At 42.5% G+C, this 26825-nt stretch overlaps 2 protein-coding genes across 2 annotated transcripts in view; one reads left to right on the top strand and one right to left on the bottom strand.

Annotated features, from left to right (window-relative positions):
* Positions 1-269: 269 nt before the first annotated feature.
* LOC138949756 (large ribosomal subunit protein bL9m-like) overlaps positions 270-26825 on the bottom strand; it is a 62005-nt gene continuing 35449 nt past the window's right edge. Inside the window, exons 7-8 of the mRNA XM_070321576.1 lie at positions 2782-2862; positions 270-444 (exon numbers count right to left, since the gene is read on the bottom strand). The gene's annotated coding sequence lies outside the window, so the exon portion shown is untranslated. The remainder of the gene's footprint in view (positions 445-2781; positions 2863-26825) is intronic.
* Positions 9506-24732, top strand: LOC138951397 (zinc finger protein 774-like). The gene is made up of 5 exons (XM_070323008.1): positions 9506-9515; positions 10281-10397; positions 19857-21263; positions 24050-24136; positions 24578-24732. Exons 1-5 carry the CDS (start codon positions 9506-9508, stop codon positions 24730-24732), a joined length of 1776 nt encoding a protein of 591 aa, XP_070179109.1.

Genomic DNA, 26825 nt, shown 5'->3' with positions numbered 1-26825 from the left:
GAGAATGAGAGTGACCCTGACCAAAGAGAAAGCGATCATGACGTCAGTGAAGAGTGACCTCCCTTGAGCACACTTTCAAAAGAAGAGGGCGTCATACCCATCAGACAAGAGTTAAAAACCAGTGCTTAAGTATTCACTGCAATGTCTTGATTGCTTTCCTCAACTGCCCAGCCGTGTGCTTGCAAGGGGCTCAACTCTGCCACAACAAAAAAGCAAGTTATTTTGCAACATTGTATTTTCAATTGCACCACAAAGAAACACACAAAAAACACGTCTTTTAACTTTCTTTCAAGAATCTCCCAGACTCTCAGCCGACTGTTTTGTCTTCTTGATTTTTGTGGTCGGCAACCAGGTGGGGGGTAACTCTATCCGCTCGTCTTTGGACGGATCGTTGTGTCGTAGGACTACTCTCCCTTTCACCATCACCGACTTGACCCCGTTGACCTGGAAGCAGAAAATATTCTTTTGAAATTAAAAAGATATATAAGATCGTGAAAGAAAGTCGTGTTTAATGAAAATTTTCTCATGCACAAAAATATCCAGGCGAAAATGGATGTGAAAATTATTCATTCTTATTCAATATTTTCTGCAAATACAGTCATCAAGCTGATAACTAAAATGCACAAATAGACATTTAAAGGCACAGTAAGCCTCCCGTAAACCATCACAGAGCTCCCCGAGCGTCTAAATACAGTACAAGCATACTTCCATTTGAACGCTCACCGAGCGGGAACATCCTGGCTGCTTTCTGTCGAGCGTGAGACATTTTCAAAGAATTTATTTTCGTAGACTTGTTCCGTTAACAACAACGGCGCCTCGTTTTTGCGCTAGACCTAACTTTTAAAATCTAAATAATAAATTGACAGCTTGTTACACAAACATTCTTTAATCATAAAAGAATTCGTTTTTCATCAAGACAAGATCAGAACAATTCGAAGTTGTAAAAGTTTAAAAAAAGAAAAGCCCGGAAGCAGGGTCACGCAAGGGTCGTAGCAGACGACGGCCGGTTTATCAGTGCAAATCGCCGTTCCTCTCAACAGTCAAAAGCCATCGCTAGAGTTCTTGTGAACCACAGCCGTTGTTTCGTGCATAAAAAAAACGTGCTATTGTAGATAAGCTCACGTCGAGTCGCATTCAAATGACTAACTATGACGACTGCATTGTGAAAAGGGAAAACTGGATCACACGGGTTCACGATGGCTCGGGGGTAAGATAAACCACGCAAAAATAAATTCTTTGAAAATTGTTCGCTCTTTACGGAGGGCACCTAGGATGTTCTCAATTGGTGAGTGTTTAAATGAAATGGTGTTTGTACTGTGTGTAAAAGCCTGACCGTATCTGTGATGGTTTACGGGAGGCTTACTCTGCCTTTAAAATAAAAATTGAAAAAACTCTATTGGGGGAGAGACTAACTATTGAACTTCAGAGAACAATAATACACAGACAACAAGACAGCTAGCCAGCCAACAAGACAGCTAGCCAGACAACAAGACAGCTAGCCAGCCAACAAGAAAGCTAGCCAGCCAACAAGACAGCTAGCCAGACAACAAGACAGCTAGCCAGCCAACAAGACAGCTAGCCAGACAACAAGACAGCTAGCCAGACAACCAGGCAGCTAGCCAGCCAACAAGACAGCTAGCCAGCCAACAAGACAGCTAGCCAGACAACAAGACAGCTAGCCAGCCAACAAGACAGCTAGCCAGACAACAAGACAGCTAGCCAGACAACAAGACAGCTAGCCAGCCAACAAGACAGCTAGCCAGACAACAAGACAGCTAGCCAGACAACAAGACAGCTAGCCAGCCAACAAGACAGCTAGCCAGCCAACAAGACAGCTAGCCAGACAACAAGACAGCCAACAAGACAGCTAGCCAGACAACAAGACAGCTAGCCAGACAACAAGACAGCTAGCCAGACAACAAGACAGCTAGCCAGACAACAAGACAGCTAGCCAGCCAACAAGACAGCTAGCCAGTCAACAAGACAGCTAGCCAGCCAACAAGACAGCTAGCCAGACAACAAGACAGCTAGCCAGCCAACAAGACAGCTAGCCAGCCAACAAGACAGCTAACCAGCCAACAAGACAGCTAGCCAGCCAACAAGACAGCTAGCCAGCCAACAAGACAGCTAGCCAGCCAACAAGACAGCTAACCAGCCAACAAGACAGCTAGCCAGACAACAAGACAGCTAGCCAGACAACAAGACAGCTAGCAAGACAACAAGACAGCTAGCCAGCCAACAAGACAGCTAGCCAGACAACAAGACAGCTAGCCAGCCAACAAGACAGCTAGCCTAGCAGCCAACAAGACAGCTAGCCAGACAACAAGACAGCTAGCCAGACAACAAGACAGCTAGCCAGACAACAAGACAGCTAGCCAGACAACAAGACAGCTAGCCAGCCAACAAGAAACAATGACACAAACACACACACGCATACAAATTCACACCCACACACGCATGTACACCCACACAAATTCACACCCACACACGCATGTACACCCACACAAACTCACACCCACACACGCATGTACACCCACACAAACTCACACCCACACACGCATACATGTACACCCACACAAACTCACACCCACACACGCATGTACACCCACACAAACTCACACCCACACATGCATGTACACCCACACAAACACATGCATGCACACACACACACACACACACACACACACTCACCCCCCCCCCCCCCCACACACACACACAAACTCACCCCCCACACACACACACACAGACACACACATCAAAATTATCATTGTGTGCACTTACAGTAATTCTGAAGTTGAACTCTTCGGGCCCTGTGATGGTTTCTTGGGGCAGTGTGATGCAGCTTTCTTTTACTTCCACACCCTGAAAACACACCAACAAAATCATTCTTCTTATTCTGCTGGGCTCATGGGCTGAAACTCCCACATTCACTTGTGGTTTTTTTTCTTTGCAGCTTTCTTTTACTTCCACACCCTGAAAACACACCAACAAAATCATTCTTCTTCTTCTGCGCTCATGGGCTGAAACTGAAACGTTCACTTGTGTGTTGTTTTTTCTTTGCAGGAGTGGGTTTTTACATGTATGACTGTATTACCCTGCCATTTAGGCAGCCAAACGCCAATTTTGGAGGATGCTTGCTTGATATTTTCATGTTTCCATAACCCACCGAAATGTGACATGGATTACATGATCTTTCCGTGCGTTTATGCACTTGGTCTTGTGCTTGCATGTATACACAAAACAGAATAAGGCACTAGCAGGTCGGCACATAAGTTGACCTGGGAGATCGGAAAAATCAACACCCTTACCCACCAGGGGCAGCCAGGATTTAAACAGTCAATCTTAATAATACTTTCACATTTCCGATGTTCAGCGATAAACTTGTTTTCTTCGAGAGTTCGATCTTCGTGCGATTCTGGCACGTTGTCACCAAGAACGTTAAAAAACAGGATATCATCATGATGCCTCTCTACAAAAACCAGGCAGTCTAGGAACTCTGCGTCTAAAGTCAGTCAGTATTAACCTCCTCAACACAATCCTCATCTTGTCCCATAGTGATTTCTGCCGTCAAAGAACATGTAGTTCTCAACTCACAAGACCGATTTGTTGTCTTCCATTGTGAAATTCAGATCCACCCCAACTACGTGCATTGTTCTGAGCTTCTTCTTCTTCTTCTTAGTGATAGGTAGCCAACATCAGCATGGTGATGAATCTGCTACGCTTACGGTGATGGTGGTTCCGGTCTATTGCTTGGTCAGGGGTGAAGTTCAGGGGGGGGGGGGGGAGGTTGAGGGTAGGGGGGGGGGATGATGGGTCAGTGGAGAGTTGCCAGCCTGGCCTGAAAGGATGCCAGGGATGGCGCTGTGGCAGTTTCTACAGGCAGGCGGTTCCACTCTGGAATGGTGCGCGGGAAGAATGTTTTCTGCCTGTAGGCTGTCCTGGAGTGGGGGATTTCGTAGGACAGAGCGTGGGTCTGCCTGGTCGTGCACTTGGGTGGGCTTGGCTTTGGTGCGTGGTTGCTCTTCACTGCGACAAGGTCGTGGTGGACTTTGTAGAAGGTTGTTAGTCTCGCTCGCCTCCGTCTGCTCTCAAGCGTAGGCCACTCAAGGTCTTCGAGCATGTTGTTGACGCTGGAGGTCTGGCGGAAGCGATGCGACACCCATCTGGCTGCTCTTCTTTGGACCTTTTGTAGCAATAAAATGCAGATGCGATAATCTGCAAACATCTCTTCAACACAATCTGCATCTTGTCCCATCGTGATTTCTGTCGGCAAAGAACATGTGGTTCTCAACTCACAAGACCGATTTGTCATCTTCCAGTATGAAATTCAGATCTGCCCCAAGTACGTGCAATATAAATGTAGAACTAGAAGCGATAATCTGAGAAAAAAATGTTTCTCATGAACGCTGCCACGTTGTCATCAGTTCGATGTCTTTTATCCAGAGCAGGGATGAACACACTTTTTCATCAGCAGTTTGTTATGTTTATCCGCAGACTGCTTTCCATTACTTGTCTGTTTTAGCTTGACTCGTAGGGTTCTTCAGCCAGGCAAGAAGTGCTTGTTTACTGACACGTTCTCACGCACGACATGTCGTAAATCAGTGCAAGTTCTAACGATTGTTTTGTATTGCACTGATAGAGAATGTCGATATTTGTAAACTTCTGCCATTTCCTAATGTTTATTTCATTATTTTGCATACGGATATGGCTAATAAGTGAATAATCTGTTACAACACGAAACGCGTTCTAAATCCGGAAAGGGAGGCTACTCCAGCGTACTTTCAGAAGTATCCTACAGCCTTAAATTTAAAGTTTAGCCAGGACTGAATTTATTTTGAAGCGTGCAGGCTCATACAGGTGTTAAAATGGTGTTCAAGTACATAGTATAATATGCGCATGATAAATATTCCAATCACATGTCAAACTGAGTCTCGGGGCTTGAAAAACATATACTGCATGCAATATATCCAAAATTACTTTAAAAAGAATAATGATTAAAGTGAATTCCTGTAATACTCAAACGAACAACAACATACAAACCCACACTGCCACTTTGAAATACATAAAAATTAATCAATAATTGAAAAATGTACATACTAATAATGAACATTTCTCCAGCGGCTTTAGTCATCTTAGTCGACCTGATCAGCAGAGAGCAACATGGTTTCGTCAAAGGAAGATCTTGTGTCACTCACCTCTTGGAAGTACTGGACGACTGGACCTCAGCTATGGAGGATGGGTCTTGCATTGACGCCATTTATATGGATTTCAAAAAAGCATTTGACACGGTTCCTCACGGGCGTTTACTATCCAAGCTCAAAGCAATTGGACTACAGGGGAAACTCCTGAACTGGATCCAAGCCTTCCTAAGCAATAGGCACCAGCAAGTTGTTGTTAACGGCTCTCACTCAGCACCAGCACCAGTTACTAGTGGTATCCCACAAGGCAGCGTACTGGGCCCAGTTTTGTTTGTCATGTACATCAATGACCTGCCACGAGTGGTGAACAACAGTGTGAAGCTTTTCGCTGATGACACCAAGCTCGACGCAAGAAGTGACTCAACCGAACTCACAAACTCAATCCAAGATGACTTGGACAGACTCCAGGAATGGTCAGAGACATGGCTCTTGTCCTTCCACCCCCAGAAATGTCACACCATGAAAATAGGTCCAAAGAAATCGGACGCAAAATACCACATGACAAACTCAGCAGATGGAGTACAGCATGACCTATCTGAAACGACGCTAGAGAAAGATCTAGGTGTGCACATTGACGACAAACTGTCTTTCAAGGAACACATTACAACATCAGTATCAAAGGCAAACAGAGTACTTGGAGTAATTAGAAGAACCTTTCAGAACTTGGACAAGGAAACCTTCGTACAGCTGTACAAAAGCTTGGTCAGGCCCATTCTAGAATATGGTCACTCAGTCTGGAATCCACAGGCTAAAGGGCTCTGCAAAGACCTAGAGAATGTCCAGAGAAGGGCAACAAGGATGATTGGAAGTCTGAAGGAACTGTCATACTCAGAAAGGCTTAGGATCCTGGGAATTCCTTGTCTCCAGCATCGTCGGCGCAGGGGTGATATGATTGACACTTTTAAATACCTCAAAGGTATATACATTACCCAGAAACCCAATCTACACAAACCCCCACCCACTGAAAGGGACATGAGAGGAAACAGTCTTAAACTGTTTAAAAACTTTGCCAAGTCAAAAGTAAGGAGTGCCTTCTTCGCAGACAGAGTTGTCTTAGACTGGAACACCCTGCCCGAAAACGTTGTGACAGCTGATAGCGTTAACTGCTTTAAAGTACGACTGGACAGCCACTGGAAAGACACATCAAGTGTCTACACACCAAGCTGCTACTAGCCCCCCCGCGTATGCAGCTTACCTTTGTGGATCGGCGTACAGGTTTTTAACCTAAATCGTCGTACAAGTACAAGTACAAGTACAAGTAGTAAGTATTTCTGTACAACCCCATTTTCTGGTAAAAAGGAGTGTAGCTGCCTTCAGATTAATAGCTATATTTTGTAAGTATCCATGCAAACAGCAGGACATTTACCGACGTTTCCACTTATTCCTCCTGTCTGATTTGACCGTTCAGGTTTATAATTGTTTGAATTTGGTTAAAAAGACATCTGAGGAGGGGAAGTCACTACCGCGTTGTTTCCGGTGTAGCGAATCGACGCATCTTTTGTGTACACGACAGTAACGTTATAAAACGACAGTCATTGAATCTTTGAGTGATCACACACACTTGTGTGAAGCAACATCATGTAAGGTAAACGACACGGGGTGTGTGACGCCTAAAACAAGGTATCTATCCGTGAAAAGCCGCCTGGTGGAAGTGGAACGCCGCTTGGTGAGTCCCGCACCGAGCAACTTGAATTCTCACTTCGGGTAGTCTTGCTCGAGTTCAAATTCAAGTTACTCCAGCAATAGTGTCGGGCGCTGCATGGTTGGACAATCTACGAGTAGTTTATGGAGCCCCCCAGGCTGTACAACCGGTGTAACCATCTTATTTTTCGGCTGAGCGCATCTTTCGTCTTCGAATAGCGAATTATATCTTCATTTTGAATGTCAGTGAGGTGAGATGAAGCTTATGGAGGCTGAACTGTTGATGCTAAGATGTGCACTTTCGTCCATGTTAATCTCGTATGAACACTCCACAAGGAATATCCACCCTCATTTCCAAAGTTCTGATGATCAACCTTAGGTACTGTACACTATTGTGGGGTCAAATTTGTTCAAAAATATGTTTTACCTACAGTGGAACCCCCCTTTTAAGACCTCCAACAATTTGAGAAAATCTGGTCAAAAAAGGAGGGAGTCTTAACGTTAGAGTAAATTTACAGAGGTTATGAACAACATGCATGCAAATAGACTGAGAAAACAGGGTCTTTATTTTATAAGAGAGGAAGTCTTAAATTGGGGTGGGGGGGGGGGGGGCATAACAGGGGGGATCCACTTTAACACATTTGCCTTATTGCTTCCATCGTCATTCAAGGGACGTAACCACTCTGTCAAAATGTTAGGACCCATGTCGTCATCGGCACTGTATGGGAAATTATGAAAGGGGGGGGGGGCATGTTTCTTTATCTAAATCCATTCAGATTCTCCGCCTTTCTCGCCGAAGCATGTTTGCTTGGCTGAATGCCACACATGAATTCAGGATTTCCAAAAGATTCTCCTGTCGAACTACCATTTTGGAAGGGGAAGTAAAGCTAGGGTTATTCAAATCGGGTAAAGGCAGTCACTAGGTTGGCGCGAGATTGAGTGGTATCGTACTTTCCTTCTGGAAATCCACCCAGGTGTATTCCTTATATATATATATATACAGGGAAAATGCTGACAGGGAATGCACCCACATTTGGTCGACATAGACACCTTCAGCGTTACTTTGGCAAGGAAGCATCAGTTCAGTCTGTGGTATATTCAAATGCGAAAGCTGGGCCCAGGAAAAGGAATGAAATCGTTAATTTGTGTAACGATATCAGGTTTACCTAAAATCAGCTTTGGCATTCGATAGATCTCTCTGAGACGGAAACGTTGTTCTCTGGTCAAATGAAAGAGATAAAAAAATCATCGCTATGTTCTAGTGAAACAAAAATGAGGCTCCTGTGCGCATCAAAGCTGTTTAATTTACTTTAAATGGTGTAAAGAAATCTAACGCTCATAATTTGTTGTGTGGTATACACCCAGCCAGCACCCCGATATCGGACCGATATCGGATATCTTGGTCCGAGATATCCGTCAAATCCGATGTAGGACCCATATCGACCCGATATTGTGTGCTGACTGGGCATGTACCGGGCCTGTCAAACTTTGTACAGGCTTGTTACTTTCTTGAAGTTACTCGGCTGGTTGGCGCGCGATGATTTTGCCATCCCTGGACATGCAAAATGCGGTTTAACAGGAGGACTTTCTCATTACTTTGACTTTGAAAACTAAAGAAAAAGATAGAAAGATATCATATTTTACCAATAGGGCTATTCTTCTTCTTCTCCTTCATTTTCTTGAGGAAATCCCTGTACAGGACAACTATCCTCATTTGGTTGGTGCTCCTAATTTCCCTGAGTGAAAGATAAAGTGGATAGTGTTCCTGTGCCTGTGGGAAATAATAACATGGGTGGGTTGGTAGCCAAGCTTGCTTTATTCCCCTCTCTGCTTCTTTCTCTCTGTAAACTTGTAGGGCTAGTTATTTTTCGGTAACTTATATTACCCAGCAACCAAAATCACGTACAGAACAACAGGCCTGAACCTTTGATAGCACACAGGTTTAAGAGCTAGACTTTTTGGATCTACTTTTGCGATTGAAAAGTTCCGAACGCTCTAATGTACGAAATATACATTTCTGGAGCAAACAATACAAACATACCGCATTTAATTTAACTACTACAGGCTTGAACACATGGATCTCCGTTCTGCTTAAGCTCGCATTTTTCATGATCCGCTAACTTCCACTATTATTTTTAATAATCACTGAGACTCAGCATTTGTTGCCCTACATGTCATGCCTGGCGTCCAATTTCAGTCCTTGTGCTGAGAGGCTGGCCTACCACACAGTGCTACCTAGCGCAGCAACCGGGCCCGACGAAAACAATACAAACAGGACGAAGGATACAGAGCAAGAGCGATAGAATCTATCTATATCACTGCTGAAGGATAGAGGGGGGGGGGGGGGGGGGGGTCTATTACAGAGCTATGCCTCACATGACTAAGTTCAGTAAAATTGGCGATAATCAATGCAAACATAATTATATGTGCCTTGAATAAATACTGAGATATGTTGTATGTCCACCAGGTGAAGCCACCTAACATCAGGATGAAGAGGAAGCAGCCGTGGACTGTGGTAGTGAAGATGGAGCACCATGCTGTTGAAGAATCATCACCAGCCTGTAGTGTGATGGAGACAACTCCAAGCGGTGAGTGTGTAATGTGATATTGTGTGTGTGAAAGATGGAGAGCAGTGAGTGTGTAACGTGATATTGTGTGTGTGAAAGATGGAGAGCGGTGAGTGTGTAACATGATATTGTGTGTGTGAAAGATGGAGAACCATGTTGTCGAAGAGTCATAAGCCTGTAGTGTGATGGAGACAACTCCAAGCGGTGAGTGTGTAACTTGATATTGTGTGTGTGTGAAAGATGGAGCACCGTGTTGTTGAAGAGTCATCAGCCTGTTGTGTGATGGAAGGTTGTGTACGTAAGGGTGAAAACTGATGAAACCCTGCAGTGTTTTTTTCTGAAAATGCGCTTTAACGGAACGTGTTGTGTAATTATCTAAGCATGTGTATAATTATGTTGTCATAATTCACTTTACCTTTTTTAGCTGTTCAAAAATCTTCAAATACCAAGGCTCGGAAACTAAAATGATACCCCATGGGAAATAATTTCTTGAGAAGCCAGTGGTTCCATTTTCAAAATTAATTCATCATCAAATGTCCACTTTGCACAGGGAATACCCAGGCTGTTCATTTCTGGTATGTGACCAAGTGGAGAGATTGTCTTATTCCATGCAGAGGCCTGGCCACATCTGAGATTGTGTTCCAAACTGTTTTGAGATATGTTTACACAAGAAGGAATGTGCCGCTAAGTGTCATCTCTTTCTGTCTTTCGTGAACATATCTTCTTCTCTTTCAGGAAGAGAATCATTCTGTCTTTTTAGAGTTAATAATTTTGATCTTTTTATGTTCTCTTTCATACGTTCAGAAAAAGTCTGTAAACATGTTCTCACGATGAAGGGAAGACTTCAAACAGATTTATGAATTTTCTGTTTCAGCACCAGCAGGTGAAGATTTCAAGACAGAGAAAGCAGTGTGCGTACAGATGGAGCGTCCAACAGAAATACCAACATCGTCCAGTACTTACAGTATGGTGATGGAGACAACTCCAAGCAGTGAGTGTGTAACGTGATGTTGTGTGTGTGAACAGTGATGAGTGATCATGTACATTCAGTTATTGATTACTTGATACAGGTTTTAGATGTAAAAAATATTCGATTTACAGCAGTAAGCTAGGTTTCCAAGAGAACGACTGTTTTATGACTTTTGACACGTAAAATATTTTGGTATGTTAAAAAAGAAGGGCCATAAAGTTTCTTTTCTACCCCTAAACTATGAGTTAAAAGGACAATGTTTCTTTTCTACCCCTAAACTATGAGTTAAAAGGACAATGTTTCTTTTCTACCCCTAAACTATGAGTTAAAAGGACAATGTTTCTTTTCTACCCTTAAACTATGAGTTAATAGGAAAATGTTTCTTTTCGACCCCTAAACAATGAGTTAAAAGGACAATGCTTCTCGCATATCCTTGCTCAGGTCTCTTTGGGCTTAAAGTCATGTAGAAAATTATCTGGTTTCATTGACTTTTTTTGCACAGAGTTGAACACTGCATTTTTTCAACAAATTTCAGTCATGTAAATTGTCCGCCCAAAAGGCAAAAGTGTCCACCACAAAAATAAATGGGGGAGGCAAAAAAACTGATTTTAATGGTAAACTCGGAGCTCAGATGACACCAAATGGTGTTGGGTTCTTTGGAGACCCGGACCCCCCTATTCAAAGCGCCTTTGCTTCGCACCAGTAACTGGATGCAAAGCGTCTTCGATTGCTATTACTTCAAAATGCCTTTTTTACTTTTTACATTTTGTCAAGTTTTGACTAAATGTTTTAACGTAGAGGGGGGAATCGAGACGAGGGTCGTGGTGTATGTGCGTGCGTGCGTGCGTGCGTGTGTGTGTGTGTGTGTGTCTGTGTGTGTGTGTAGAGCGATTCAGACTAAACTACTGGACCGATCTTTATGAAATTTGACATGAGAGTTCCTGGGTATGAAATCCCCGAACGTTTTTTTCATTTTTTTTGATAAATGTCTTTGATGACGTCATATCCGGCTTTTCGTGAAAGTTGAGGCGGCACTGTCACGCCCTCATTTTTCAACCAAATTGGTTGAAATTTTGGTCAAGTAATCTTCGACGAAGCCCGGACTTCGGTATTGCATTTCAGCTTGGTGGCTTAAAAATTAATTAATGACTTTAGTCATTAAAAATCAGAAAATTGTAAAAAAAAATAAAAATTTATAAAACGATCCAAATTTACGTTTATCTTATTCTCCATCATTTTCTGATTCCAAAAACATATAAATATGTTATATTTGGATTAAAAACAAGCTCTGGAAATTAAATATTTAAAAATTATTATCAAAATTAAATTGTCGAAATCAATTTAAAAATACTTTCATCTTATTCCTTGTCGGTTCCTGATTCCAAAAACATATAGATATGATATGTTTGGATTAAAAACACGCTCAGAAAGTTAAAATAAAGAGAGGTACAGAAAAGCGTGCTATCCTTCTTAGCGCAACTACTACCCCGCTCTTCTTGTCAATTTCACTGCCTTTGCCATGAGCGGTGGACTGACGATGCTTCGAGTATACGGTCTTGCTGAAAAATGGCATTGCATTCAGTTTCATTCTGTGACTTTGACAGCTACTTGACTAAATGTTGTATTTTCGCCTTACGCGACTTGTTTCAATTCCCATGCCTAATATTTAAGAATAAGAATAATAAGAATAAGAATACTTTATTATCTCATAGAGAAATTCAGGCGTGGTACATAACAATAGTACAAACAAGACATTGATTTTACATAAAACATATAGCACTATATAACAGGGCAGGTTATAGAAACACCTTCCACATACCTCTCTGGACATTCCTTGCATTGTTCTTACGCATTCAGACATGAACACATCCATGTCTCATTTACACATCGCACACATGGACATTCTTATACGCTCAACTTACCCATTCACACATGGACATTCCACCACGCTCCACTTACACATTCTTATACGCTCCACTTACACATTCACACATGGGCATTCTTATATGCTCCACTCCCACATGGACATTCGACTACGCCCACTTACACGTTCACACATGGACATCTTTAAAGCACTGCGCTTACATTCTCGCACACCTGCGCGTATAACGAACTATGGCTAAACATCATTGCAAAATATCATAGCATACAATATATTTAATGTTATCATTGTCCTTGTGGTAGGTTAGCTTAAAAAGTAAGTGAGGCGGTCATAGCCAATCACAACTCAGCAAAATGAATCAGCTAAGGTCTTCTTCTTCTGCTTTCGGTGATCAGCCAAGGTCAAAAGCTACCTGCCCAGACAGCAACATCAGTTTTGATTTAGCTTTCTTGTATATGTCTCCTGGTCTTAATTTCACTTGAAGGCAAAGTGTCTCAACTGCTTTAAATCATGCAAAAATATGAAAGTTGCAAACCATCCAAATATAGGTGTTATATTCACCACAGATTGTCAAAAATCATTTTGTGTTTTGTAATAAAAAGAACAATTACACATGAGAATGCAGAAACTGATGCTGACAAAACCTGCAACTGTTTTGTTATGTTGCAATCGGACATTTCCGAACAGTAGACTTCCACTACATGGTTTTTGTGGTCCAAAGAATGAGATAGCGATATACGCATTTCTAGATGTGTGGGGGTAGTGTTGAGGCTGCGGCAACAACAAACAAACATAAAAATTCAAGTTTTGCCCAAAGTCACTTTTAAAGGGAAGCAACTGACTTTTCTTCCTCTTGACTTAGAGATAAAACGTGGTTATTCCCCTTTGCACACGATTCCTTGAACCACTAAGCCTATGTTCCTGTGGTCGCAGGGTGTGTGTATGTTCTTTTTTTTTGTTTTTTTGTTGTTGTTGTGGACAACGCCTTTATTTTCAAATTTTGCAATTATGAAAAAAGTGCATAGTGTAAAGGGTATTATGAAACACGAAGTTTCATTTCATTTTCAAACATGAATGTTAAATTTACGGGAGTACCATATCTAAATTTGCTAATGCACATTTTAGCAATAAGAACTAAATGGTTAATGATATCTAGACACACGTTGCCTGCATTTTCAACACAAACAACCCCAAGTAGTACAGATTTTGCGTTAAGTTTAACACGTACACCAGTTTTATCTAGTATAGTGTTTTCGACGTGTTTCCATAAAGGCTTAACTTTACTACAATCATAGAAAAAATGTTCGATGTAGTCTCTTTCGTGTGTGCAGTATGGACAATATTCACTGTCGGACAGTCCCATTTTTTGTAGAAGAATGTTTGTGGGATAGATGTTGTGAACAATTTTCCAGTGCAATTCTCGTAGTCTTGATTCTTTTGTTGCGTTTTTTGCTATAGACCAGCATGTTTCATTGACGTCAAAATTAAATGTATTTTTCCAAAATAAAACAGAACAGGGAGTGGAATACTTCGTCTTTACAATAAATTGCCTAATCAGGTTTGCAATCGTATGGTTCGTACCGTTAAAGGCTAAATAGTGTTGTTCGTTAATATCAGATGTAACAAACTCTGGGTTGTTTCTCAAGTATTTGGAGACAGCGGCTCTAACGACCAGGTATTCCAGATAGAGATTTGGCGAGGGCCCTAAAATTTCATTTACCATTTCAAATGGCATAATAGTATTGTTGTGCAACACATCATTCACATATGTAAACCCTTTCTGAGCCCATTTCTGATAATAAATAACCTGATTCTGGTAGACTATACCACTATTATTCCAAAGACACGTCATTTTTAACGATCCATGCCATGGAGTTTTACTATAATCTAGCCATGTCGAGGCAACACGTTACCAAAAAACAGACTTAATCTGATGAAAGCCTTTGAATTTTTTGTTCCTATAGTAGTACTAAAACAAGCTAAGTTCCTTCCAAAAGATTGAAATGTTCCTCTTGGTATCCATGTCCTCGTGCCATTCACATCCTTACTCGACAGTTTAATAAACCATTGACACAGGAATGAGTCTTGCATCACCTTGATATCTATCATATTTACCCCGCCCTGGTCTGTGTTACTGTTGACTACTACCCTTTTCACCTTTTCAAATGCTTTCTTATTACAGTCCCGTTTCCTCCACAAAAACCTATACAGTAGAGTGTTGATTTCTTTCAGCACCTTATCTGGCAAGCAGATGGACTGTAACACATACACAAACTGTGATAACAAAAAACTCTTAATTACGCATATTTTTCCGAGAATACCCAGATTTCGTTTTTCCCAGTTTAGAATTATTCTTTTAACTTTAGCGATTTTTTCTTGCCAGTTCATCTCAATTTCGGATGCGCTTTTAGCGTTTGAGAAGTAAACTCCTAAGATTTTTATCTGGTTTACGCGTTTAAAGCCAAAATCATCCATGTTTTCATTTCTTTTGGAACCAATCAACATCATTTCGAACTTGTGCATGTTTAACTTAAGACATGATATTAAAGTAAATTGCTCCAGTATTTCTAAAACACAGTTAATGTCTTCTTCGTCTCTTAGAAACATGGTGATGTCATCAGCATATAACAATACTTTTGATATGTTGTCTGCTACGTTTAGCCCTTTTAGCTCTACACTCTGTCTAAAACGAATCGCTAGGAGTTCTACACCGATCACGAAGGCCAGAGGTGAGAAAGGACACCCCTGACGAATCCCGGAATTCACTTCAAAGTCTTCGGAAAGCCACCCGTTATAGCCAATACAACTTCTTGTATTAGCAAAAAGAACTTGGACCCACTGAACAAAGTCTAGACCGAAGCCTAGCCTTCTAAAGGCACTAAGCATGTATTTTTTGGAAATAGAGTCAAAAGCAGCCTGAAAATCGAGTGCTAATAGTACACCAGGTTTTTCTTTAAGTCTGAAATATTCAATTACATCATCAATTGTTCTTAAATGAGTACTAACGTTCCGACCTTTTATATAACCCAACTGGTCCTCGTGTACAACGCTATCTATAACAGTACATAGTCGATTCGCTAAACATTTTGCTAACACTTTGTAATCTGCATTTGTCAGTGAAATTGGCCTCCAGTTAGAGAGTTTGTCTTTCGGGAGGTTTTTCCCTTTATGAATAAGGGTTAACCATACCTGTCAAGTCCTACGCATTCTGCGTAATTCTTACGGTTTTTCAGTGTTTTTTGGGTCCTACGTCGTATACCTCAAACCATACGTATTTTCAGCATTCTGGCATGGACTGCCGTTCATTCATTTCTGAGGAGGAGCTTGCACCAGCCACACAACAGAAGTTCTGGCATGATGTGCGCCAGTTCTATGTGGCCTGTGTGAGGAAAATGTTGAATAAATTTCCATTTGGCAGTGAAACCCTGCAACAGCTTCAAGTGCTGGATCACAGTCTGGGAGCTGACACACTGACTGCCTTCTTGCAGGTCAAAATTAACTCTGAGGCATGCTGCCATGATTTTAAGGTGACTGGCAGCATGATTGACAAAGCAAAGATTTGCACAGATGAATACAACAAAGAACACAAGTGACAAATGACAAGTGAGAAAAAAATGAACGAACAAGAGTGCAGTGTAAATGTATTACATGTAGTGGTAAATAAAGAGCAGTTTGTGTAGAAAGGAATTTATCATATGTGTTTTACTTTTAGTTTGCGAAAAACAATCTGATTGGTTTAGTGTGTATGCGTGAGAAGTTGAATTTGTGCGTTTAACCACATCCTGATCCACGCATTAACTATGGTTTTTGATCCCCAACTATGGTTTCTTAATTATGCCATTTACTATGGTCAGAGGCCAAAAGTACTTGACAGGTACTGTATGGTTAACACAGCCGCCGTTTGTGAGTGCGACAAGTGACCGTTTTGAAACGACGCATTATAGGAGTGAACAACAAGGCCCTTTAACTTGACCCAGAAAAATTTCAGAAATTCAGTTGTAAGACCGTCAGTGCCAGGAGATGAGCCGTTATTTAACTTACTTAGCGCCCTAGAGGCCTCTTCAACACTTATTTCACCTTCACAAACTTTCTTCTCCTCCTCTGTCAGACGAGGGGTTTCACAATTTTGCAAAAAAGAATCTGTATCGTTATCAATGTTGATGCTATTGTCACTGTACGCATATTTGTTTTCAAAGTAGTGTTTTTGAGCCTGCAGTATGTCAAACTGATCGACTAATACATCGCCATTATCAAGCTTGATGCTGGGAAACAATTTTGCACTGGCTCGAGATTTTTCAAGGTTTAAAAAGTACTTTGTATTTTTTTCCCCTTCATCAATCCATTTCATTCTAGATCGTGTTTGGGCACTTTTTAAGCGTTCATGCTCAAAGACTTCTAGTTGAAACTTCAGTGCCTCGCGATTACGAAGCAGATTTTCATCAAGCGGTTGTTTGGCAAGTGATGATTCACACTGTGCCAGTTTATCTTGTAAGTGCAAATACTTGTTTTTCTTTAAAACTGCCAGGTTTTTGCTGTACTGAATAGTTTCGTCCCTTATCTCTAACTTAAGTAATTCCCACCGGTTCTCAGCACTCTCTGGTGTGTCTGTGCGAAGGGAAGAGTCAATAAGGTTATTCATTCTTTCTACGAACACACTGTCCTTTAACAAGGCGTTGTTGAACTTCCAGAAGCCGGGACCTCTGGTCACTTCGGAACATTTTAAAGACACAAGCACCCCCCTGTGATCAGAGGAGGGAACAGAGTAAATCTCCGTTTCCAACACACTGTCCATTGCAGCATAGTTCAAAAACACGTAGTCAAGTCTTCTTGCAGTTAATTTGCCGTTGCTGATTCTTGACCAGGAGAATTCCTTGCATAGAGGGTTTAGCACCCGCCACGCGTCACATAGTTCGCACTCAGTAACAAAGTCGTTGAAAAGTTTAACGAGTGCTGGCGAGTGATTTTCGCCTGCGATGATGTCTAATTTATTGTCCATCACTGCGTTAAAGTCACCGAAGACTACTTTAAGATCACAATCACAATCACTAATTGTATCTGAAAGAGAAGTCAGAAAATGTTTAGTGTCAGCTAAGTTACACGGGGCGTACACATTGAAGATAGCCATTTCTTTAGTGCCAATGTTAACTTTTACCATCAGAATTCTATCAGAAATTATTTCTGTGGACCATGCATGGGGAAAGTGTTTTCTCACCAGTATTACCTGGCCTCTACTATGACGAGTACCAGCACAGTACACAACCTCACCACCCCATTCTTTCTTCCACTGCTCTGCATCTTCGGGCATTATGTACGACTCTTGCACACATACAATGTCATATTTCTTTTCCTTTAACATTCTAAATATCTTTTTGCGTTTTGATGTATTCCGGAGTCCTCTAACATTTAAGGAGAACGCTTTGACACCATCTGCCATCGCTGGAGTGAGATAGTGTAAATACTAAAAAAAACAACTGGTGAAATCGCAGAGCCATAGTACGTAAGTCCGTAAGCCAAAGCCGGGCCGTCGTCGTTGGGTCAGTCGGTCAGTTAGTCGGTCGGTCGGTCAGCCTTTCTCCTGGCCTTCTTCATCGTGAGAGGCCATCTTCGCCATCTTCGTCGGTGTTCCTAGCGGGCTACCAGAACGGTCCCGCTTGGGAGTGTAGGAGCGACTTCTGCTCTGGGTGCCAGCGCGGTTTCCAAGACGCCCGCGGTCAGTTGTGTGAGACATTGAGTTTCTGCTTTGTTCGCTGTTGTTACCCGCAGCCGCGGACAGCTGTTCTGGCTTCTGCTGGTCTCCTGAAGCGGAGCCAGAGTTGACGTCAAGATCACAACATGGGTCGCCACTCTTGTGGCCCGGTTTTTTGCATGATCTACATACCACGTCCCCCTGACACGTGGAGACATGGTGACCCGTCTCTAGACACTTTGAACAGATCACGGTCTTTTTCTGGTTTTGTTCGCGGTGATACACTTTGGCAGTGAAGAAACTGACTTTGAGTGTTTTCTCTAGTGGGGTGTTTGGTGTGGAAATGAATACAAATCTTCTCCCCGTGAGAAACCGGGTTAGTTTTCCATCAGCGTCTCTGGCCCTTTCTTGTTTGATGGCTGATCGGAGTTCTACTCCAACCCTGATAAGGGCAGTTTTGATTCCAGAATCGGCCACAGATATAGGAATGTCGTCCACCCAGACTTTCGTCGAAGGTTTCTCTTCTCCAGTTTCGTTGCGCAAGATGAAGGGGTTAGTGCCTGCGACTTGCAGAGAGACCCCTCTGAGGGAAAGTCCCTTGACCAAAAGAGTGTTACGAGCCTCAGTGGAGGCAGGGTAGATTCTCCATAGACCTTTGATGTTTTGAGCACCGAGAACCGTCTCGCGCCCAGAGACCCTTTCTGCCGCGACACAAATATCGATGCATTTAGGTCGATCACTGTCACCATTTGGAATAGCACTGTTTTTTTTATAAAAACTGGCAGTACTTGCGATGCCATGGTTGCACCACACAGGTGTCCACAATCAAAGAAAGAACACGAAAATCCTGTCCAGAAAATCTGCTATGGTGGGCCAAAGGCCAAAGCCCTTGTCAAAATTCAAACACCTACGACGAGGCCTATAACACAGGTAAGGCTTAGCCACAAAACACAGCAGTCATTGAACACAGCTCACGGCAAATCAGAGCATCGAGACTTGCGACCGTCTCCGCCGAGAGTTCAGCTGCGAATCTCATCTGAAGTTCTTTTGACAAGGCACGTATGCCCACATACAGCATAAAGCCTGGAACTCTGTAAACGCAGGACTCCGAGACGTTCGCAAGAACCCAGACCTCTACGGAAGAAGATGACTTTAAAGGCTCACTCCTTCTTGTGAAAATGGTTTGGATCAGCATCTCAGATCAGGTCAGGCTTTACATGGGATAAGACCATCCCTTCACTTGGTTACATACTAACAATTCCTCACTGCCCCTGGTGAGTTGCTATTGCTGTACAGTGGAAACCACCGGCACGGTTGGCCTGGTGGTAAGGCGTCCACCCCATGATCGGGAGGTCGTGGGTTCGAACCCCGGCCGGGTCATACCTAAGACTTTAAAATTGGCAATCTAGTGGCTGCTCCGCCTGGCGTCTGGCATTATGGGGTTAGTGCTAGGACTGGTTGGTCCGGTGTCAGAATAATGTGACTGGGTGAGACATGAAGCAAGCAAACAAACAAACCTGATTTTCTTAGATTTTTGAAGGGTCTGAATAAAATGATTTCTTGAGAAGCCAGTGGTTGCATTTACGACATTTAATTTGATTCATCACATTGATTACCCACGTTGGTCATTTCTGGTATGTGACCAAGTGGACAGATGGTCGTATTCCATGCAAAGACCTGCAAAATCTGAGATGGTGAGCCGAACTGTTTTCCTGAGAAGTTGTGTGCCTTTAAGTGACATCTTTTTCTGTCTTTCGTTAATGTGTCTTCTTTTCTTTCAGGAAGAGAATCTTTCTGTCTTTGGGAGTTGTGAATTTCTATCTTTCTGGAATGCTGTCTTACATACCTTCAGAAAAGGTATGTAAACATTTTCATCACAAGACTTACAAAATTTTTGAATTTTCTGTTACAGCACCAGCAGGTGAAAATTTCAAGACAGACAAAACAGTCAACGTGCAGATGGAGCGTACATCAGAAATACCAACATCGTCCAGTGCTGACAGCAACGTTGTTTGGCTGAAACAAGAGGCACCTGAAATACCAACATCGTTCAGTGCTCACAGCGACGTTGTTTGGCTGAAACAAGAGGCAGCTGAAATACCAACATCATCCAGTGCTGACAGCAACGTTGTTTGGCTGAAACAAGAGGCACCTGAAATACCAACATCGTTCAGTGCTCACAGCGACGTTGTTTGGCTGAAACAAGAGGCAGCTGAAATACCAACATCATCCAGTGCTTACAGGGACGTTGTTAGACTGAAACAAGAAGCAGCTGAAATACCAACATCATCCAGTGCTCAAAGCGACGTTGTTAGACTGAAACAAAAGGCAGCTGAAATACCAACATCATCCAGTGCTTTCAACGACGTTGTTAGACTGAAACAAGAGGGGCAGAAACAAGGGGCAGCAGAAATCCCAATTGATTTTGGAACCATTGCAGACACAGCTTCATTTTCAGAACAAGATGGGTGTACATGTTCTAATGATATCAAGCGTGAAAAAGACGGTGTGGGGGAGGGTGGAGACATGTTGACAAGAGGAAGACCACATGCCTGCCTTAAATCTACAACAACATTTGGTCAAAAGGGGGGTGTAAACAAACACATGTTAACACATACAACTGAACAGCCACATGCCTGTCCTCATTGCAAAGTGATATTTGCTCAGAAAGGGCATTTGAAGACCCACATGTCGACACATACAGGAGAAAAGCCACATGCCTGTCCTCATTGTACAGTAAAATTTGCATGCAAAGGGAATTTGAAGAACCACATGTTGACACATACAGGAGAAAAGCCACATGCCTGTCCTAGTTGTTCAAAGAAATTTGCTCTCAAATTTCATTTAAAGACCCACATAATGACACATACAGGAAAAAAGCCACAAGCCTGTCCTCATTGTTCAAAGAAATTTGTTCAGAAAGGGGATTTAAAGAAACACATGTTGACACATACAGGAGAAAAGCCTCATGCCTGTCCTTGTTGTTCAAGGACATTTGCTCGGAAAGGGGATTTGAAGACCCACATGTTGACACATACAGGAGAAAAGCCACATGCCTGTCCGCGTTGTACGGTGAAATTTGCTCTCAAAGGAAATTTGAAGACTCACATGTTGACACATACAGGAGAAAAGCCACACGCCTGTCCTGATTGCAAAGCGAAGTTTGCTCTGAAAGGGACTTTGAAGACCCACATGTTAACACATACAGGAGAAAAGCCACACGCCTGTCCTTATTGCAAAGTGAAGTTTGCTCTGAAAAGGCAATTGAAGACCCACATCTTAACACATACAAGAGAAAAGCCACATGCCTGTCCTCATTGTTCAAAAAAATTTGTTTTCAAATGGCATTTAAAGACCCACATATTGACACATACAGGAGAAAAGCCACATGCCTGTCCTCATTGTTCAAAGAAATTTGCTCAGAAAGGGGATTTGAAGCCCCACATGTTGACACATACAGGAGAAAAGCCTCATGCCTGTCCTCATTGTTCAAAGAAATTTGGTCGGAAAGGGGATTTGAAGCCCCACATGTTGACACATACAGGAGAAAAGCCTCATGCCTGTCCTCATTGTTCAAAGAAATTTGGTCGGAAAGGGGATTTGAAGACCCACATGTTGACACATACAGGAGAAAAGCCTCATGCCTGTCCTCATTGTTCAAAGAAATTTAGTCGGAAAGGGGATTTGAAGCCTCACATGTTGACACATACAGGAGAAAAGCCTCATGCCTGTCCTCATTGTTCAAGCAGGGTTTGTACAGGTCATGGATAACCTGGAAAGTCATGGAATTTGATTTTTAATTTTCCAGGCCTGGAAAGTCATGGAATTTTAATTCAAGTCATGGAAAGTCATGGAATTTAATAAAAATAAGAAAGAAAAAAAATTAACCTTTAGCACGCCAGCGGCGATTTTCGTTGCCCAGCCATTCTCCGATTTGCGTCGCCAGCACAAGGCTTGTTCGTATGACCAACTTCTCGTTCGTATTTGCATACAAGAATAACGGTATTGTTAACGGCACTTGAGTCAAAGCGAGGCTCACTTCCTTCCATTATCTCGTCGTGTCGTCTGCGCTGCATTTGAGTCGGTTTCGTCGAAGTTTTCTGCTTTTGTTTTTGCATCGATAAAGTACTTTAGCGCTTCGACAAGCAAGATGGAGGATGATGAGTTTGAAACTTTCTTTCCAGTTGTTTCTTGACAACAAAAAGTATGCGGAATTGGAACGAATTACCGAGGAAGATCTTCGCAATGAACTGTGTACAGTAGTACCTGCCATATCCGGTCACCCATTAGTCATTGCAAAGGTGACCGCAAATATCAGGTGGCCGTTCATTACAGGCCCCCTCCTCCTCAAAAAAAAACCCAAAAAACACGATCAAGTTTTCATGAAGAAAAGAAAGCGATCATCCATGAGCCGCCGATTCATTGTCTCTGTTAGTTTTGCTTTCGTTTATAAATACATCTTAATTATTTGCGTGTTTAACTCTATCGTCCTGGCTAAGCTATTGTTTCGTATGTTTCTATGTGTGTTGTTTGGATTATTATATATGTATTTGAGTGTCAGATAAACAAGTGTTTCAAACTCACATCAGCTGTGATCGATCCGGAAGTGACTGCCGTAAATGTACATGTATGCGCATGTCTGTATTTACAGTTTGCGCATGCGTAAGTATTCATGTCGTCTGCTCGTGCTGTGCCGTCTGTGCACACAACACACACACACACACACACACACACACACACACACACAAGTGGCCGTTAAGTGGCCGCTCCTGTCGAGTAAGAGGGGCACCTTAGGTCAAAAATCAGTGACCGTTGACCGCGTCAGACAGGTTAACGGCCATTAAGAGTCAATTATAGAAGGAAAATTCATTAGTCATGGGAAAGCTGGCCGCTCCAGGCAGGTTCACACCCACGAAAGGGCCGGAAATGGAAGGGACTACTGTATCGCGGTGAAAAAAATGACAGTTCGTCAAGTCACAGTGACGGTTACGAAACGGAATTTACGAAAATGCAGATGGATACAAACAGTGGCTGGTCCAGTTTAGTGAAATGACAGGACCAGCAAACATTACCGATAATCTGATTGCGTAGCAAATGCTTGACTTGCTTGTCGAAGAGACACTGCGTAGAAACTGAATCAAATTCAGTGCAAAGCAAGCCAGTGTTAAAACTGGCAGTGACAAGACGTAAAAAGTTTGCGTGTTCGGAAATGGTGGATCTAGTCATGGAAAATGTTATTGAGGATCATGGAAAGTCATGGAAAAGTCATGGAATTTTGTTTCTAAAAACCAGTGGGGACCCTGTACAAGAGAAAAGCCACATGCCAGGAAGCACCGCGAAAGCATTATTTGTCATATTTACACCATAAATATGTGTCAGTGCAGATTCAGCAGAACAAATGTTAATGTCAAAGTCCAACACAGTATATATCTAATATAGGTTCTTGTACATTCTGTATGGAAACTGAAGTAGACGATTGCAGTCTCTATGCAATGATTAATGACTCCAAATGAGTTACACATGGCTTGGCTTGCCTCACATTCAAGGATGACAACTCTTCCACAACCTAAAACACCCAGACACAAGAGTTATCTCCACAATCTGTCCAATTCATAAAGTGTTTTTCTACATGCGTGTTTAGTACTGCTGATACTGCCTTCACAAAGTATGCATCTCCATTTTTAATTTTTCTTTTTAATCTACACACCATTTTGTAACATTGTATGCATCCTGGCAATGATGATAATGTTTTTGATGTACGCTGATAATTATATTTTACGCTGCCTTGTGTTCATTCGTACTTGTAAAAAATATTTCTGATTTATTTCTGATTTTACTGCTTGCAAATGCTATTGTTTCAATTCACTCTTTGTTCTGCCTTTTCCCGTCTTTGTTTGTTTGTTTGCTTAACGCCCAGCCGACCACGAAGGGCCAATTTCAACCATAGTGCTTCCTTTTTTTGTGCAGGGATTTGTGAAACTTTTAAGCATTTTTCCTGTTGATCTAGCTGTATATTCAAACCTGACTTTCGTCCACATAAATTTGTGATTAATCTACAGTTGTATGATCACACATTTTCACTTGTCATTATGTTTGTCTATTTAGACACTACCTACGATGGTGAGGTCATCCTCAAAGAACGAAGGAAGAGGAGGCGCCACTGGGACCGGGTGGAGAGGTGGTGGTATCATGGTATGTAGTAAATAGCGTTGTTTGGGTTAACGTTGAGTTAAATGGTGTATCAGTTTGTTTGGTTTTTTTTGTGTTTTTTTTTTCCTTTTTGTAGAGCTACTAATGACAAAGATTTTGCCTTTGGACCAAAGGGCACAATTTTTGTACACACAGTGTCACATTTCAAACAGAAGTGAAGGGTAAAAAATTGTGCAGTTTTAGCCAGAGACAAAAAAGTTGACAAACTGTTATGTTATTTTGACAATTTTAATACTGAAATCTTAGGACGGTTTACGAAAAACGTTTTCCTAACGCCAGTTACCCAAGCTAACCCTAACCCTGGAAAGGTAATTTGGGTTAGACTTGTAAACCATGCTTGCATGAGATATCGCGCGTTTGAAATGTCATATTCATATTCATTCATAGCCTTATTCTTCTTACATAATACATTTGCATTTTCAGCCGGTGACGATGACAGTGACACTGACCAGTCCTCGAGTGATGAACCACCATCACCACCGGCTGCAGCACCACCAACACCACCGACAGCAGCACCACCGGCAGCAGCACCACCGACAGCAGCACCACCGGCACCCAAAGGAGAGAGTAAAAAGTAAGTATTCACAAATAAGACAGTGATTAACTTCTTTGCGATTAGCTGGGCGTTAAGCAAATGTCAAACAAATAAATAAGATTATGTGCTTTCCGGGTCCAACAGACTTTATTGACCACATTGAGGATAGAGCCACAAGTTATTTATCAAGGTAAATAGTACCGAATTAAACGCAAACAAGGACCACACAGTTAATGTCTGGGAAGCAGAGAGTGAACACCTGAAAGAACATCTGTAAACACGTATGATATTCCTATTTCCATCTTTTTTTCTCAGATCACGGAAGCCCGTGTGCCCAGAGTGTGGAGTGGTGAGACATAAGATGAAGATCCATCTGATGACCAAACACGCCTACCAAGAGCACAAAGCGAAGCGGTGGTGGGTTGAAAAACCCTGTGCAGACCCTGAGGTGAGAAAAGTGTGGGTGTGTGTCCGTGTCTGTGTGTTGTAAACATATGAACTTCATTCGAAAAATTAACAATGTAGTTTTGATATTTCTAACCAACAGTTTCTAATCTTGTGTGTACAGAACAGGAGAAGGCCGTGCCCCATTTGCCATCAGACCCTCCACCTCCCTTCCCACCTTCGGAAGTTCCACAAACTTCATCCTCAGAGTGATGCATACCAACAAGCGCTGGGGCTCAAAAAGAATGAGGTGACCAGCAAGCAAGGTCCAGTGGCGTGTCCTCTCCTTGAGGCTTACCACACCTTCAAGTGTGGAACCTCAAGGAAGGAGGCGACACTGCACCAGTACCGGACCTATGCCGGTACCCTCATTGCTAAGCTGGCTCCAAATGGAACAGAAGCCATGCTGACGGTAAGTACCTAACCCTAACCCCCTTTTTTTTTCCTTTTTTAAAAGGCAGAGTGATCAAGTGGATGATTGTGGCCACTCAAGCAGATAGTGTTGATGATGCCTATTGACTTAAGTGCAGTGTTCCACATGTATAGAGGGTTTGCGCTTGTTTCATTATGAACTTACAAAGTATACCATTCTGAAATGTACATTATATTTTGTGTTACTGTGTAGGTCACTGAACAAAACCCCAGCCCGGCGTTGAAGGTCATTCATGACCTTCGGGCCTTCTTCGCCGCCAACACGTTGACCGCCAGCACAAAGTGCAACTACGTCAGAGCTCTTGTGGTACGGGATTGTCCTTTTTTGTTTATTTTTGGTGTGGTGAGTGAGAGAGAGAGAGAGAGAGAGAGAGAGAGAGAGAGAGAGAGAGAGAGAGAGAGAGAGAGAGAGAGAGAGAGAGAGATTGTGCATGCATGTGATAGCCTCAGTTGGCAATCATTAGGGTTTCTTAATCTTCACTTTTTGCAATGCTTTATTTCGAGTGTCTTTGGAGTCACTTTTTGTTGTTTTTGACATGACAAGTAACTGTGTGCATGTGATTGTGTAGGACTTCTTCAAGTTCACACAGGCAAATCCGCCGCACCACTGGGCACCAGCTAGGGAACAGGCGCTGCGGTCGGTTTTGTTCAATCTGAAGCAAGAGAAGTAAGTAATGATTGTGCTGTCTCTTGATGACACTTAATGTTCAGCTCCATCAGTACAGTGAAATTGTCACAACACCTTGAAACAAGTCAGCGATGTAACGAGATTAACAATCCAAGTTTGACTGCAAAGTACAGCAAGGAAAGTGTAAAATACATACATTTTAATACATGGATTGGCCAATTTCATGTTCATATTCTGCCTTACACTGACCATGCACCATTACATATGCCAAAATTTGCACTTGCTTTTGGTTTACAGTATTTGTCAGTTATTTATCTTTATTGCATGTCTTTGTGCAGAGACGGTTTCGAAAAAGAAAAAAAGAGAGCCGCGAGGAAAGCCAAGGCCGCGAGGAAAGCCAAGGCCACCCTCCGCCTTCGCCTGCCCACCCAAAAAATAAACACCAACAAATTCAGGGCTGAGTTGGACAGCATCCTGGGCAAGCCCCCCTCTCAATTCGAGAGGGGGAAAGACGGCGTGAGGGCGAGAAACCTCTGCATTGGCCTCCTCGCGGCCTCCAACATGAGCAGGGGGATGGAGCTGCGGAGCCTCACCATGGTGGACCTACGCTCCGCGCTCACCATGCCGGATTA

This window comes from Littorina saxatilis, linkage group LG16 (assembly GCF_037325665.1).
Source record: "Littorina saxatilis isolate snail1 linkage group LG16, US_GU_Lsax_2.0, whole genome shotgun sequence".
Lineage (NCBI taxonomy): Eukaryota > Metazoa > Mollusca > Gastropoda > Littorinimorpha > Littorinidae > Littorina > Littorina saxatilis.
This window is presented reverse-complemented; position numbering and strand designations above follow the sequence as displayed.

Excerpts from the sequence above, each read along its gene's own strand:
- LOC138951397 (XM_070323008.1), top strand. Across the intron at positions 10,398-19,856 it reads GATGGAGACAACTCCAAGCA|CACCAGCAGGTGAAAATTTC; the intron begins GTGAGTGTGTAA and ends TTTCTGTTACAG. Across the intron at positions 21,264-24,049 it reads GCCACATGCCTGTCCTCATT|ACACTACCTACGATGGTGAG; the intron begins GTTCAAAAAAAT and ends TTGTCTATTTAG.